Source organism: Ruditapes philippinarum, unplaced genomic scaffold (genome assembly GCF_026571515.1).
Source record: "Ruditapes philippinarum isolate M1 unplaced genomic scaffold, ASM2657151v2 ctg327_1_1_1_1, whole genome shotgun sequence".
NCBI classification, from domain to species: Eukaryota; Metazoa; Mollusca; class Bivalvia; order Venerida; family Veneridae; genus Ruditapes; species Ruditapes philippinarum.
This window is the reverse complement of record NW_026851725.1, coordinates 144,466-157,857: the sequence shown is the minus strand read 5'-3', so window position 1 is coordinate 157,857 and position 13,392 is coordinate 144,466. Positions and strand designations below refer to the sequence as shown.

General features: G+C 29.1%; 1 protein-coding gene and 1 long non-coding RNA gene across 4 annotated transcripts in view; one reads left to right on the top strand and one right to left on the bottom strand.

The window, feature by feature from the left end:
* The window catches only part of LOC132738235 (uncharacterized), an 83,751-nt gene extending 72,617 nt beyond the window's left edge, over window positions 1-11,134 (bottom strand). Inside the window, exons 1-2 of one of the 2 annotated variants that reach the window (XR_009626843.1) lie at window positions 11,010-11,134; window positions 8,468-8,541 (exon numbers count right to left, since the gene is read on the bottom strand). This is a non-coding gene — a long non-coding RNA (uncharacterized LOC132738235). Of the gene's footprint in view, window positions 1-8,467; window positions 8,544-11,009 lie in introns of those variants that run through there. The other variant, XR_009626842.1, reaches the window with a different exon arrangement.
* LOC132738218 (homeobox protein Meis1-like) overlaps window positions 1-11,529 on the top strand; it is a 126,364-nt gene extending 114,835 nt beyond the window's left edge. For both annotated transcript variants that reach the window (XM_060725684.1, XM_060725690.1), the window contains 2 exons: window positions 528-614; window positions 2,153-11,529. In XM_060725684.1, coding sequence (XP_060581667.1) covers window positions 528-614; window positions 2,153-2,487 — 422 coding nt within the window. In that variant the 3' untranslated portion in view covers window positions 2,488-11,529. The remainder of the gene's footprint in view (window positions 1-527; window positions 615-2,152) is intronic.
* The last annotated feature ends 1,863 nt before the right edge of the window (window positions 11,530-13,392 follow it).

Genomic DNA, 13,392 nt, shown 5'->3' with positions numbered 1-13,392 from the left:
TTCATTTATTGTACCTTTCAAAATACATTGTAAGACCACCACTCCTTCGATTATTTCTTATTACATATGTGACACCATAAAATATGTGAAATCAATACATATGTGACACCACTACATATATGACACTAATACATATGTGACACCATTACATATGTGACATCAATACGTATGTAACATATGTAACATATCTGATGCCATTTAAATTGTGACATACTTACAAATATTAGCAACCTTTTCATGATTATTTGACACTAACACAGTCATGTGACACCACTTTACTATTTTATGACACTATTACAAGTAAAATGACATTGTTACAAAATTAATGTAGATTTACAACATTACTTAATATCATCATAATATGCAACACAATTACAAATTTTAGCATCTTATATGTCAATGAACTGTTTTTAATTTTTTCCCTCTTCAAACTAGTTTCAGAGTCTTGCCCATTTTAAAAACAAGTGCAGTAACTCTTTCAATTCAAAATTAAGATGTATTTATACTATTTGTCTCCCTTTTTTCAGCTCCAGGGGCTCATGCAGGGTACAATCCTGATGGATCTCTAGCCTGGGAGAACCAACATATGCAAATGGGTGCTCATGGCATGTACAGTAAGTTATTCTACTATTATATTATATTTCACCAATTAGAGGGAAATTGTAAAAGGAAAATATCAATTAATTCACTGAGAAAACTAAAGCTAAATATAGGCTGAACGTTTAATAAATTATTTTATACTTGTATATGCATATCTATAATATATAAAAAAAATTGTAATTCTGAACTTACTTAGTGCAGTAAAAATATAATTAATATCTGCCAATTATATATAATATAGCATCCAACCAAAACATTCTTTTTTATTTTTAAAGAAAGAATCTTTTAACTTTAAAAATTAAAATGGCAAACCATTTTATATATATTTTTGAATGTTTACATAATAGATATTATTAAAATGATTTAATACCTTAACATTGAATTGGAATTTTATTACTTATGCATGTGCTTAATTTGTTCCTTCATCTTAAATTTATGTATGAAAAAAAAAAATGAATAAATACACAATGAGATAAATTAACATTAAATAACAATAATAGCACACAATTGCATTATGGGAAATTTAGACATGCCACACAGACTTAAATACGTCTGACCCTATTAACCCTTTATATAAGGCACCCTACTCTTTTTTCGGCATCAGTAATCATAAAAACAACACAGCGCAATGTGTGCGGTAAATGGGACTTTTGCATATAGAAAAACCTGAGAGAAAAAGATCAACTGATTATTCAAGTAATACACTCGAAACTTCACACAAACTTCTTGTGATGTATTGCTCGAAACTTTCTTCCCAAATCTTCATAAATCATTAGCAAATTTTGAAAATACACTTAATTTAGCTGAAATTTATGGGAAATTATAAACACCTGGGAGGTTAACACCATTCATTGTAAGTAAAATCATGCAAAATGTGAATGATAAAATCACCACTGAAAATATTTTTGTGCTCAAGTCAAATAGTCTATAATTCATCTTATCAAATACTATTTTTTGTTTAATAAGAAGAATTTTCTTTCCTTATTGTGTGCATACATTCTTGTTTTTTGCAATATTTAATCATTTATTTTCACTCCCAGCATCAAAAAAGTGCCGATATGGGATTATGAGTTATCAGACAACATGTTTAACAAAATCATTATAAGACGCTAAAGTGCTGTCTACAAAAACTCTCGCATAATGAGATCAGTAAAAGAGAACTAATTTCCAGAATTATTACAACACATTTTGCATAAAACCGTTTCATAGAAGTACCACTCAAATTCTTAATTCAATCTTTAGACTGCATTTACTTTTTTTCCTAGTTTTAATGAAGTTTCTTCTTTATGCATTTTCAAAAGAAATCATAGTGTGTTGCATAAATATCTCTTTCATTGCCGCAATAGATTAGACACATAATTGAATGGTATCTTAAAAATTTACCAGAAAATTATAGCATTTTGAATGAAATTTAAAAAACGTTTAAATAGAAAATTTGATATGATGCTTGTACAAGTATATTAGGACTTAGTATTGGTTTTTGTTATTCCATGACTTATTTTCTATGCGATAAATCTATTTTAAGCTTTAATAAAGAAAATGTTTATTGCAGGGGTACCAGGTATGCCAGGAAGTGAGATGTATGACCCAATGAAAGCTGGTTACCCACACATGGATGGTTCCCAGCGGTACGACATGCTAGGAATGCATGGGGCGGACATGTATGGAGCTCCGCCTGTCAGTAGTTCATACTCACAAATGTCGCAGCTTCGTGGACACGGCACAAACTCTATGCTCATCCCTGGACATCCTCATCATATGATGATGGGTGCCCATGGAGCCCATGCCATGAGCCCTCATGGGATGTCAATGGGCTCAACACAAAGCCCACCTCTTCACAGTAGCATGGACTCTATGGGACACATACAAGATATTCACGCGGGTTAGCCAAAAAATTTGTGTTAATTAGGTTGGGTTTGCTTTTTAATATAAAATACACACACGTGATGAAGTGAACGTAATGTAGTGTCGTGAACAGGGTGAAACTTTTGTATTAATCTTATCAAAAAAGTATTATTTAACAAGGGAGAACAGATACTGATCTGTGGACATAGAAAATAGTTCTGTTATCTAAGTGAGGAGACAGAACTGAACCTTGTTGTGTGCGGAGCTTATGCTAAATCTGCACGAATATACATTCATCATAATACGGGTGAATATTTATCTTTCTTCGAGTACAAAACAATGATATGAAACTATGGTGATAGACAGCAAGCAATATTAGAGACAAAAAAATCACAAACACTGAGTACTGCTGATATTTACACAGGGTTTGCTGATTTCTTGTCCATGGAATCAGCAAAGAAAATAATACAGTGGGGAAACTTCAGGGAATTAAATTCCCCTGAGTCTGTTTGTTTTTTTAAATGAAGATAATTAACATATTTACCCATAATGCTAAGCATCTGGGTGTCAAAGGTCATGAAGCAGCATGTTCAGCTATGGTACTTTGGTGCAGGAAGGGGCAACCATCATGTAATGTAGATGTGACTTAGGGAAAAAGGAAAATTGCCTGATTCCGTAAATATATTATGGTTGTTCCAGCCAGAACTAGTCATAGAATGCAAGTGCTGAATGCTGGATGGCTAATAACATTCAATGTTCTGCTAGGAAAAAAAAATTCTTTGTTGTCTTAACTGTTTCTTGCTGTTGAGTTATTGCCCTTTGTTACACACATTATTCTATAGAGTAATGTCCCCTTTGTTACTTGATGTTTTTACTTACAGTATTCGACTAGTCTGACATATACAGTTGATTTTGGTTTGAATTTTTTCTTCTTATGTGTGCTTTTTTTGAATTCTTGGCTTCAATATAATGTGCTGTTCTTTTTCTTTTTGTTTATTTTTTTTTAGTTTCTTTTATATACACTAGAAACATACAATGTGCCAATGTGTGATCATTCATTGTTTATAGAAAAATAAATAAAATGATTCTTTAAGAAAATAAAAAAAACAACACAAACTTTTTATGCTAATTTAAGGCTAAAAGAAATTTTTACATAAAAAAGTGATGTGTGTACATAAAAAAATATTTGTGAAAAATATAATGAAAATAGCAACAGCAAACTTTTTTTCTAAAGTTTTCTTAAGAATTAATTCCGCTTGAAGTGGAGTGAAAAATATTTGCTGAAAATATATGTTAAATTTCTTAAATTGTCAGAAGATGGGCAAATATTTTGGGAAATATTCCATTTATTGCTAGTTTTTTTGTTTGTTTTTTTCTTCTGTTTGGTTTATTATATATATCGGACAATTGCTGAAAATAACAAGAGAAAGTTACCTCATTTTTAATTTTTTGATACATTTTTTTTGTCTGAATGCCACTGAAGAAATTGAAGATATACATGTTTATATATGGCATGATTTTGTATTACTAACGCTAAATGAGATATTTGCTAGACTTTTGGACACCTTTGTGCGAAATCTAATGTATTTTTACTTTTATCTACACTGCAATTTTTATACTTATATGCAAATATAGTCTCAATCAGGTAAACTTAGATCAATTTGTTGTCCGTGATGGACAGTAGCAGTAAGCCACCAATATAATTTCTAGCCAACTTGCACGTCTGTAAAGTCTGACCAGGCTCTATACTGTTGGCTGAGTTAAATATTCAAAGTTTAAATTTTCATCTTGGCATCCCTATAAATTGATCATTATTTTTATGAAAGACCAATACCAAATTTGATATTTGCTAATTCCTAAGGTAATGATTAAAGTATGTTTTTTTCATTTAATGGTATTCAAAAGTCTAGTAAATATTGCATCAGCTAGCTTGTCTGTCCATGACATAAAATTTTTAAATGTAGATTAAATAGCATTCCACCATTGAGTTTAAAATTCATGTCTGTTACAGCATGTACAAACAGAAAACCCAACAAAGTTTTAAACTGAGAAAAAGCAATAAAATACACTGTTTATTTATTAATTTGTTGAATTTTCGTGAGCAATAATGTAGCCTCTAGATGGCTTGTAAATGTGTTACAATAAAACTTTTCATTTTCAGTGTTAACTATTGATAATTTATGCACATTTAAAGCCCTATTTGAGTGCATTTTAAATTAATTAACCATGTTTAAATACATTTTGAAATAATTAGTAAAATTATCATCTCCAAACACCATGACTTTTTATTGTATGCTTCATTAAATTTAATGCATTTCTCCTGAATTAATTTGAATTAATTATGCATCTGCAAAGAGCAAAAATTAATAACAATTTCATTTTTTTCTGCGTTCTTGCTATTTCCAATTGAATCATTTTCATACGACAATTACATAAAATAACCAGCAAAAGTTTTTATTAACCGCTTGTTTCTTTTCGATTTTTTTTTTCAAATAACATAAGCAGATGTTTGAACAATTTCTTTATATTTTTTTAACAACAATTTGAGAAAACACAACAATTACATATACATGTATTCAAATATCATGAAAGGCAAAATTAAAATTTATGACTGAAAATGCAAAATTGTGCAAAATTTAACTTTGATTGCAGATAGAAAATGTCAGTAAAATTTCTCAGGGTGGATCTATTGAATTAGAATCAACAAAGATATGGATTTACTTGAAAAATCCCTTTATCTATAAGGAAACTTTTAAAATGATTTTTCATATAGGAATATATATGGAAAAAACCCATTCAATATTAAAGAAATTAAAGGGTCATTTTTGTACACTTACTTGATAAGTTACAATATTGTATAGCTGTTTAATACATGTCCCGCCAGATTGCGTACATTTCTACCACAATTACACACAGTCAAATTTCGGATTCTGCTTGATTCCTGAATTAAAATGCATCAAATTAAGTATACTTTATCACTCCCTATCCCCACTCCACTCCCCCTAAACTATTATATATGATAAAACAATTGGTGCAGTGCTATATTATTATTATTCCATTAACTTTATAAAAAAAAACTGTGTAGCTTAGATCATTAGATACAATAGAAAATCACCTTAGTGCAGTAATGGAATAAGTCCTTCTAAGTTTAATGAGTTAATCAGTTATTGCACTAAGGTGATGAAATAAACATTATGATGCTGTTGTACAAACTGTAATTAGTGGAGAACACTTAAAAAGGAGGTTTCACTTAAGTATTGTATAAAAGTGGTGAACCATTCATGTTTCACATTGCATAAAAGGTCAAGGTCACCAAAACTTGATATTTATGATGGGTGCAATTCAAGATATTGTAAATATTAAGCGTTAAAAATTTGTAATTGGTACCCATTATTTATATCCATAAAGTAATGTTTAATGAAAGATTTTAAGGGGATACAAGATTAACTTGTACATAGACATAATAAATAACTGGAGAATATCTTGTACCCCCTTGAAATTTTCCTTTGAAATGGTGCATGGATTTTTTCATGTTAACACTTGTTAATGCAGATCTGAATTATGGCTATATGCTGCCAAATTGTATGAATGTATATGTATTGAGTGGAAGATGTTATCTACTGTTGTTTAATGTCCCATCAAAAACTACAAATTATTGAATTAACAGTATTGTATTGTTTTTTTTTTACATTTTGTTTTCTTTATTGTTCTGCTTCATTTTAACTGTATAAAGGGTTACTGCAGGGTGAATTTCTATTACCCTTCTTATTTTCTGTAATTATTTTGTGTAGTTTTTTTCTCCCTTTCAAATGGACAGTTGTTTTATTTTAGAATTATCATATAAAAATGCTTTACCACATGCCAGTCATATGTTTCTATTTTTAAATATGGTAGCAAAGAATTATCAGAATTGTTTGTAAAAGAAGCATTTAAACATTATTTTAGTTACCAACATGTTCTGTCAAGATTACTATTGTTTACTAGCATATATTTTGCATGGGCAATGCCTTTCAAATACATTGGTGTATTCAGAAAGTTGGGAAAACTTCGTTTCAGTAATTGTAATTCTGCATTATAACAAATAAGTTTTCACAACTTTTCTTACAACCTCTGACCAGAATGTCATCTTAAACATTAAAATGTTAAGAAATAAATATATATTACCATGTAAAATGTATTCATTTATGCTTTGAGAAGTCAGACACCAGGGTAAATGATTTTGTTTTTGAAATGGTACAAAACTGTCTTATATATTACGTGTAATTACATCTAGATACCTCTGTCTAGGTGTCAACATTTCATAAATGTCTTTTCAGTATAATAAATAACTTTATATAAAACATTACTCTGACATCCTTCCATCAAATTCCATGAATAAATTACAATACATAGATAAATAATGTCTGAATTCATAATCAACAAGTACAAAAGGTCATAAATTTATGCAAACCAACTGTTATTCTAACTAGAAAAACTCATTAACATTTCTATGGTTAACGCAAACTGACATTAAGGAAAAGAATTCTTCTAAAATATTTTATCTCCTAAAAAATTTCTCATATTAGTGAATGATAATTAAAAGTTATTCAAGTGTCAAAAAAATATTTCGCCACCTCAAAATGGAAAACAATGTTTTAATATATTCTGACAAGTGCTTACCTACCATGCTAAAAGTCAACTTTTACAAGACGTTACTCCCATATTTATTTCAATCAGCCTTTTTACATAAATGTTTAAAAATCCATAAAACTTTAAGTGATGAATCAAAGTTCATAGTTCAAAATACAAGTATGGAAAATAGAGTTACGTAAACTAAGCAATTTTTTCTTTACATTATCAAAACATATCATTTAAAGCACATCCAGTTCTAGCATTTTGCTCTGTGAATTCATTTTGTTACAACACGGATTGTTAATGATATCATAAAAATAACTATTCCATTCTCAAATATATTTCTCCAATAAAAGTACAAGTACAGTATTTCTAGAAATGGTAATTTTAAGAATGTACATTGCATTTTATGATTAAATTTTCAAGTTACATTTAGAAGCAGTTTAACTTATTCTCTTTTTCTGTAAGAATAATTCAGCCAAAATTTACATTTTCAGATTTTTTTTTTTTACTATTTGCATTTGCTTCATTGCAATATGATGTAAAAAGAATATATAAAGACTGAAATGAGCAATTTTAATTGCCATTTTTTTCTTCTTAAAATATATCTTAAAAAACTTTGGATGTTTACAATGTCACGATTTAAGCACTAATTTCAACAATTTTTTTTTTCTTTCTTTCATTTTTTTTTTCATTTTTTGAAATTGTGTCACATAAATAATTTTTTTTGAATAGTGAAAATAGGTCAAATGTATCATTAATTATTAAAAAATATTCCTCGCTGCAGTATGGTAACATATCAACATGTAATATTTCTCTCCACAAATCAGTATTATTCATATAGTCACAAAAGATCATCCATTGAAAACCTGCCCTTCACCGTTACAAAAAGAAAAATCATAAATATTACAGCAGCCATGATGTAATTTCCTAACTTTAATGATATTTATTTAAAACATGAAATATATGCTAAAAACCTTTATTAAAAATTATTTACATTATGCTAAAAACAACGTGCAACTTTCAATATTAAAACAAGTCAATATTTTTCTCCATCTTTTAATGAAGATATATTGACAATTTAAGCTATTATTATGTTGCTGTCATGATCACCTTTAGTTTTAACAGCATTTTGAGAAAAATTTTCATCCCAATTTCTATTTCTGTAATGTTTTTATTGCTATATGATTCATATAAGATATATATAACAAATTTTCTCATGTTACTGATTAATGGGCATATTATCACTGCATATTTATTCATCAGATACCTGGATAATGAAATTGAAAAACAGAAAAGAATAATTCATAATCATTATGATAATTATCATTATGATAATTGATAAATTAAGACTGATTAATTGTTGGCTTTATTACAGGAGGAAAATTCATGATATAAAAAGTATGTTTACCCGATGCTAATTATTCCGGTTGCATGTAACCAGATGCCAATTACCAGTATTCTGGTTGTGTATAAACTCGCCATCTATAAATAGATATAAGAAAGTTGAGGTCAGTGAACAAAAGGCTTTTCAAATTATTGACAATCATGGCACTGTCTACCATTATATATAAAATAATCATAACAACCCAGATTACTCATATCACACAGAATAGCTCATTTTGCATATTTTATCAATTTTTGTTTTCTTTTTTTATAAAAAGAATATTCTTCCTCGCAAAAATCAAATATGATGATGTCTTCCAATGTATTAAGAAAATCAAACCTAGTTATTGTACATGTGACAGTGAACACTGCATTTACAACTTGCATATGAATAAAATAACTCTTAAAACGCTGGAAATCAAAAAGTGAAGTCTGTGCCAACAGCATAGTTAAAAGCCTGCCTGTCTGTTTGTCTGTCTTTGAAGCCTGACCAGGTTGTATACTGCTAGCTAAATAACTTCAAGTTTCCACCTTGGCATTCCCATAATCAATAATGGATCATTCCAAAGATGGAAGCTGAAGAAATTCTATTTAAGATGGGTTAGAAAATGTTTTGTAGTATTTTGATACACCTTAATAAAAAAAAGCTTAATAAGCTGTGTAAAGGATTTATATAATATGAATAAACTTGAGGCAGAGGAAACATTATTTCTGCATTATAGATTTTATAATCAATATAAAATTTTATCGTCCACAATTCATATATATATATATATAAATAAACATCCGTTCATAAATATATCATTTGCACATACATTACATTTTCTCTGTTCTAAATTGAAAATAATTGCATTTTAATGGAACAGCAAATGCTTTAGTTCATTTTAAAATGGTAATTGGTACATACCATTTTATTCTCAACTTCATTTAATTATTCATTTAATTATAAGAGCTTCCCTTATTGAACACTTTGACATTTTGAAATTCAAATGAAGGAAATAAACAGTATTAGGAATAGCCATATTTTATAAAATATTTCATATTATGTTTACTTCACTTGTTTGTGATTATGAAATTTATTTCATCGAGGAAACGTAATTAAATTCAACATAAGACATAAATTACCATTTTAAATATTATATATTCTGTTTGCAGTTAATGTATTGTTTTTTCTGATGAGCAATCTGCATATATAAGTAAAACATTTAAATGTGAATTTAATATTGTAAAATTGCTGTTGTTTTTTTATGAGTGTTCATTTATGTATAACTGACATTTTCATGAACTATATATTTATGACAGTCAATCAATCAAAGATCGGAAGTCTTGAAGTTGGTTTGAAACCTCATATTCATATAAAACATTTATAACTTACATATATACATGATGGTTTCTTGATTTACAGGAACCAGTTGTTAGTTTTATTGTTTATAATTATGCAAATAGTAAAAAAGAAAATAGATTAATTAAACACCTCAAGGTAAGGGTAAAATTTGTCCTGATCTTTTAATGCACCATCAGGAATAGTTTATGTCCATTTCTTTATTTCTTTGCAAAAAAAGCTTTTCAAATTGTTCTTTTGCAGTGTTTCAATTTGAATTTTATCATTACTTTTATTATTATGTTTCAATTCTGTGTAATACAAATATATATGATAATCTAGAATTGCTTTATACACTTGGTGAAAACTGGTAAAATTTTATGCTTATTTCATTTTATAATAAGAAAAATAATGTATCAAAAAAAAGGGTAAAAAATCATTATTTTATGAGATCTATTATGTATAAAACATGAATTTCTCGATCTCTTTTTGTCTTTCTGTATATATTTTGATGTGAAAAAAATTAACAACTGAAAATTTATAACACTAAATTTTATACCAATTTAAAAGGTCCTTGTATAGCAAAATAAATAGTATTATTAAGTTAAGGCAGAAATTAATTTCAATGTCTTTGATTATTTTGTTGGAATCTTTAAAATTACAAGAGCTGGACTGACAGTAACAAAAAAATATAAAAAAGATCTGAAGAAAAATATGTATTCTCAAAGATTAACAATAAATCACATATATGTTTAAGTAAAAATGAAACTAAGTTTACTTCTAAAGGGATTTTTCACAAGTTGTTTTACATCAACATGTATATAGAAATTCTCCTTTCCAAAACCGTCCATTTTGTTCCATTCCTCATATATCAGGCAATGTAATTAATATTTCACTGTATTTATACTTTCACATAATATTTACAACATTTTTATGAAAAACTTTGGGTAAAAACTTCTTTATCAAGAACATAAATAGAACTATTCTAAAAGATATTTTGAATAATAAAAGAATGTAATCTAGTAAAGTGAATGTGCATGTATCATTATTCTTAAATGCTTTCAAACATTTAATAAGATATGTTGACTCTTTTTTTTTTATATATTCATTATATAAAGAATTACCTAAGTCAGCTGGCGACACCTTTCTTTATATTGTTACTGTTTTAGGTAAAATATGGTGTTTTTTCTGTATTATTAGAATATCTTAATTTGTAAAATGCCAGAAAAAGAAGTTACGATAATACCTCAGTTTGAAAATTTGTCGTAAAATATGCTTCCAGCATTCACCAATGAAACAAGCACTTGGGTCAAGCACAACTTCCCCTCTTCTTTCTTGTTACTGTTCTGAAAGTAAATGATTTCATGGTATTTTAACCTTGTAAAAAATAAATGATTCAAGGTTTTACCAGATGTAATTTGTAATAAAATATTCAGTCATTCAAAAGAGACAACAATTTAATATCACATGATTCCTGTGTTATAAAATGGAAATTAAACCATAAATATGTTGTTTTTTTCAAATATTATTGTCAAAGAAATATAATTATATATTGACTATATGATATTTAAGAAGTTAGTACCAATTTTCACAACAGTATTTTTTCTCACTCACTATTCCAGTGGAGTGTATGCATGCATGAGCGTTTGTCTGTCTGTCTGTTTGTGTTAATGATCACATGTTTGAATGTATAGTATTGATTTTGGTGGACATGAACAGAGAATAAACTTTAATTTTTGTATGTTAAAATACAAATGTGAAAAGTGTTTGTCTTCTTTTTATTAATTAGACCCCTTTACCTGCTGAAAATTCCCAACTAGACTTGTAAAAGTTATGAAACTGTCCACTATGATTTTTAAGGTCATCAGCCAACAGTAGTGTCAAAATAGTGGCAAAGGTTTCACTTTTGGTTCCAGTATTCTAAGGACTTAATGCTCCCTCCCAAACATAATAGATTCTATAACCATAAAATCTGATCTAGTGTAAAAAAATCAGAACAAAAATCTGAACCTGAATTTGAATAGAGGTGACAATATGAAATAAAATAATACAAAATCAGCTATAACATAAGCCACGGCCAATGTTTTCACACCTTACAGAGATTGGGAAGATACTTGCAAGCAAGACTTTAACTGTTCAAGTCAATATCACTAGAAAACAGGTGACAGATATCTACCTCTTTAGTTGATGATCAGTTCTTTTTATTCCAGAATGAAATATTTTCAACAAGTGCCGTTCCTGGCAAAATTATTTGGGCAGCAATAACCACCCTTGCTGCTCCTGACTTGATAAAACTGTAAAAATATTTCTAACTTTCTTAAAAACCTTGAAATAAGAAAGTATACATGTAGATCTATCTTTATTTTTTTTTCTTGTCAGCAGACTACATTCCTTACACAGAAGTTGGAAAGTCATCTTTCAACATAGATCTACCAATCTAAGGATGGTTTTCTGGTTTTGTAGGTCCCCAGCCAGTACTATTTATAAATCAAGTTTATAAAATATTACAGAATTAAATTTTAATGATTGTCTGAAACTTAAAATTGTAGTGGCCTCAGTGGCTAAATGGGAGAAAACTATCCAACCACTTTCAGAAGGTCAGTGGTTCTGATTTAGTCTCCAATTGTGCCTGATATAATTATATGAAAGGCAGGTTACTCCAGGTTTTCTGATGACAGTCGCTGATGATTCAACCACACAAAGTCCATCAACATTTCCAATCATCATCATCATCTCAAGTAATTGCATCACTCCGCAAGGAGTATACTCGCAATTGGAGTCAATGAAATCAAATGAAAACATGTTTAATTGCACATATTGTTACAAGAATGTTTTAGTTATAGATTCGTCATTTATAAATTATCATAATTGACCTATCACATAAAATGTCAAAACAAAATTGAAACTGAACAAGTCGCGAAAACAAGTTATATTTTTATCAAATTGGATTCTTTAATTTTTTACAAGCCGGTAATAAGCCTACGTGTAATATTAGTGATAAGTTACCAACAAATAAAACTAAACCTTTTATTTCCGTCAGAAATTCGCCAACACTAAATAACTTTTGAAAATGGATAGCAGACACTGTTGCAGTCTCCACGCAGTGATCTCCCCTTAATTATTCGGCGTAATTACAAAGGGAAGTAACCGGTGCGTAATTTGGTGTTGGTGATGCTCCAGATCACGGCAGTATCAGCCATATTGACTTACCAAAGCACAGTTCAGCCGCTGCATCGTTCCACATATAATTCTAGAAATGACAGCCTATTTATGAAAAAAAGGAGCATCAAGAACTAGCAAGACAGTCAAATTGACTTTTCGGTGCTGGGTGCTTGGTCTGGATAATGTAAGAATTAAGAGGAAGATTTCATCCCCCAAAAGTATCACACTGGCCATAGCTTTCGCAGAAGCGGTGGGTCTACCGGTGCGGCGATGGAGATTTCGTCGCAGAAGCGGTGGAAAAATATGGCTGTCGGATAGTTTTTTGTTGGTGTCGGTAAGTTTATGACTTATTTGTACGTTATGTTTTTATGTTCTACTGATAACACCTAGTGAGACTGGAGCCCACATATGTACTCTTCCAACTTATTACACGCATTGGGTGCAAATCATGACCAGTTATGCAAACA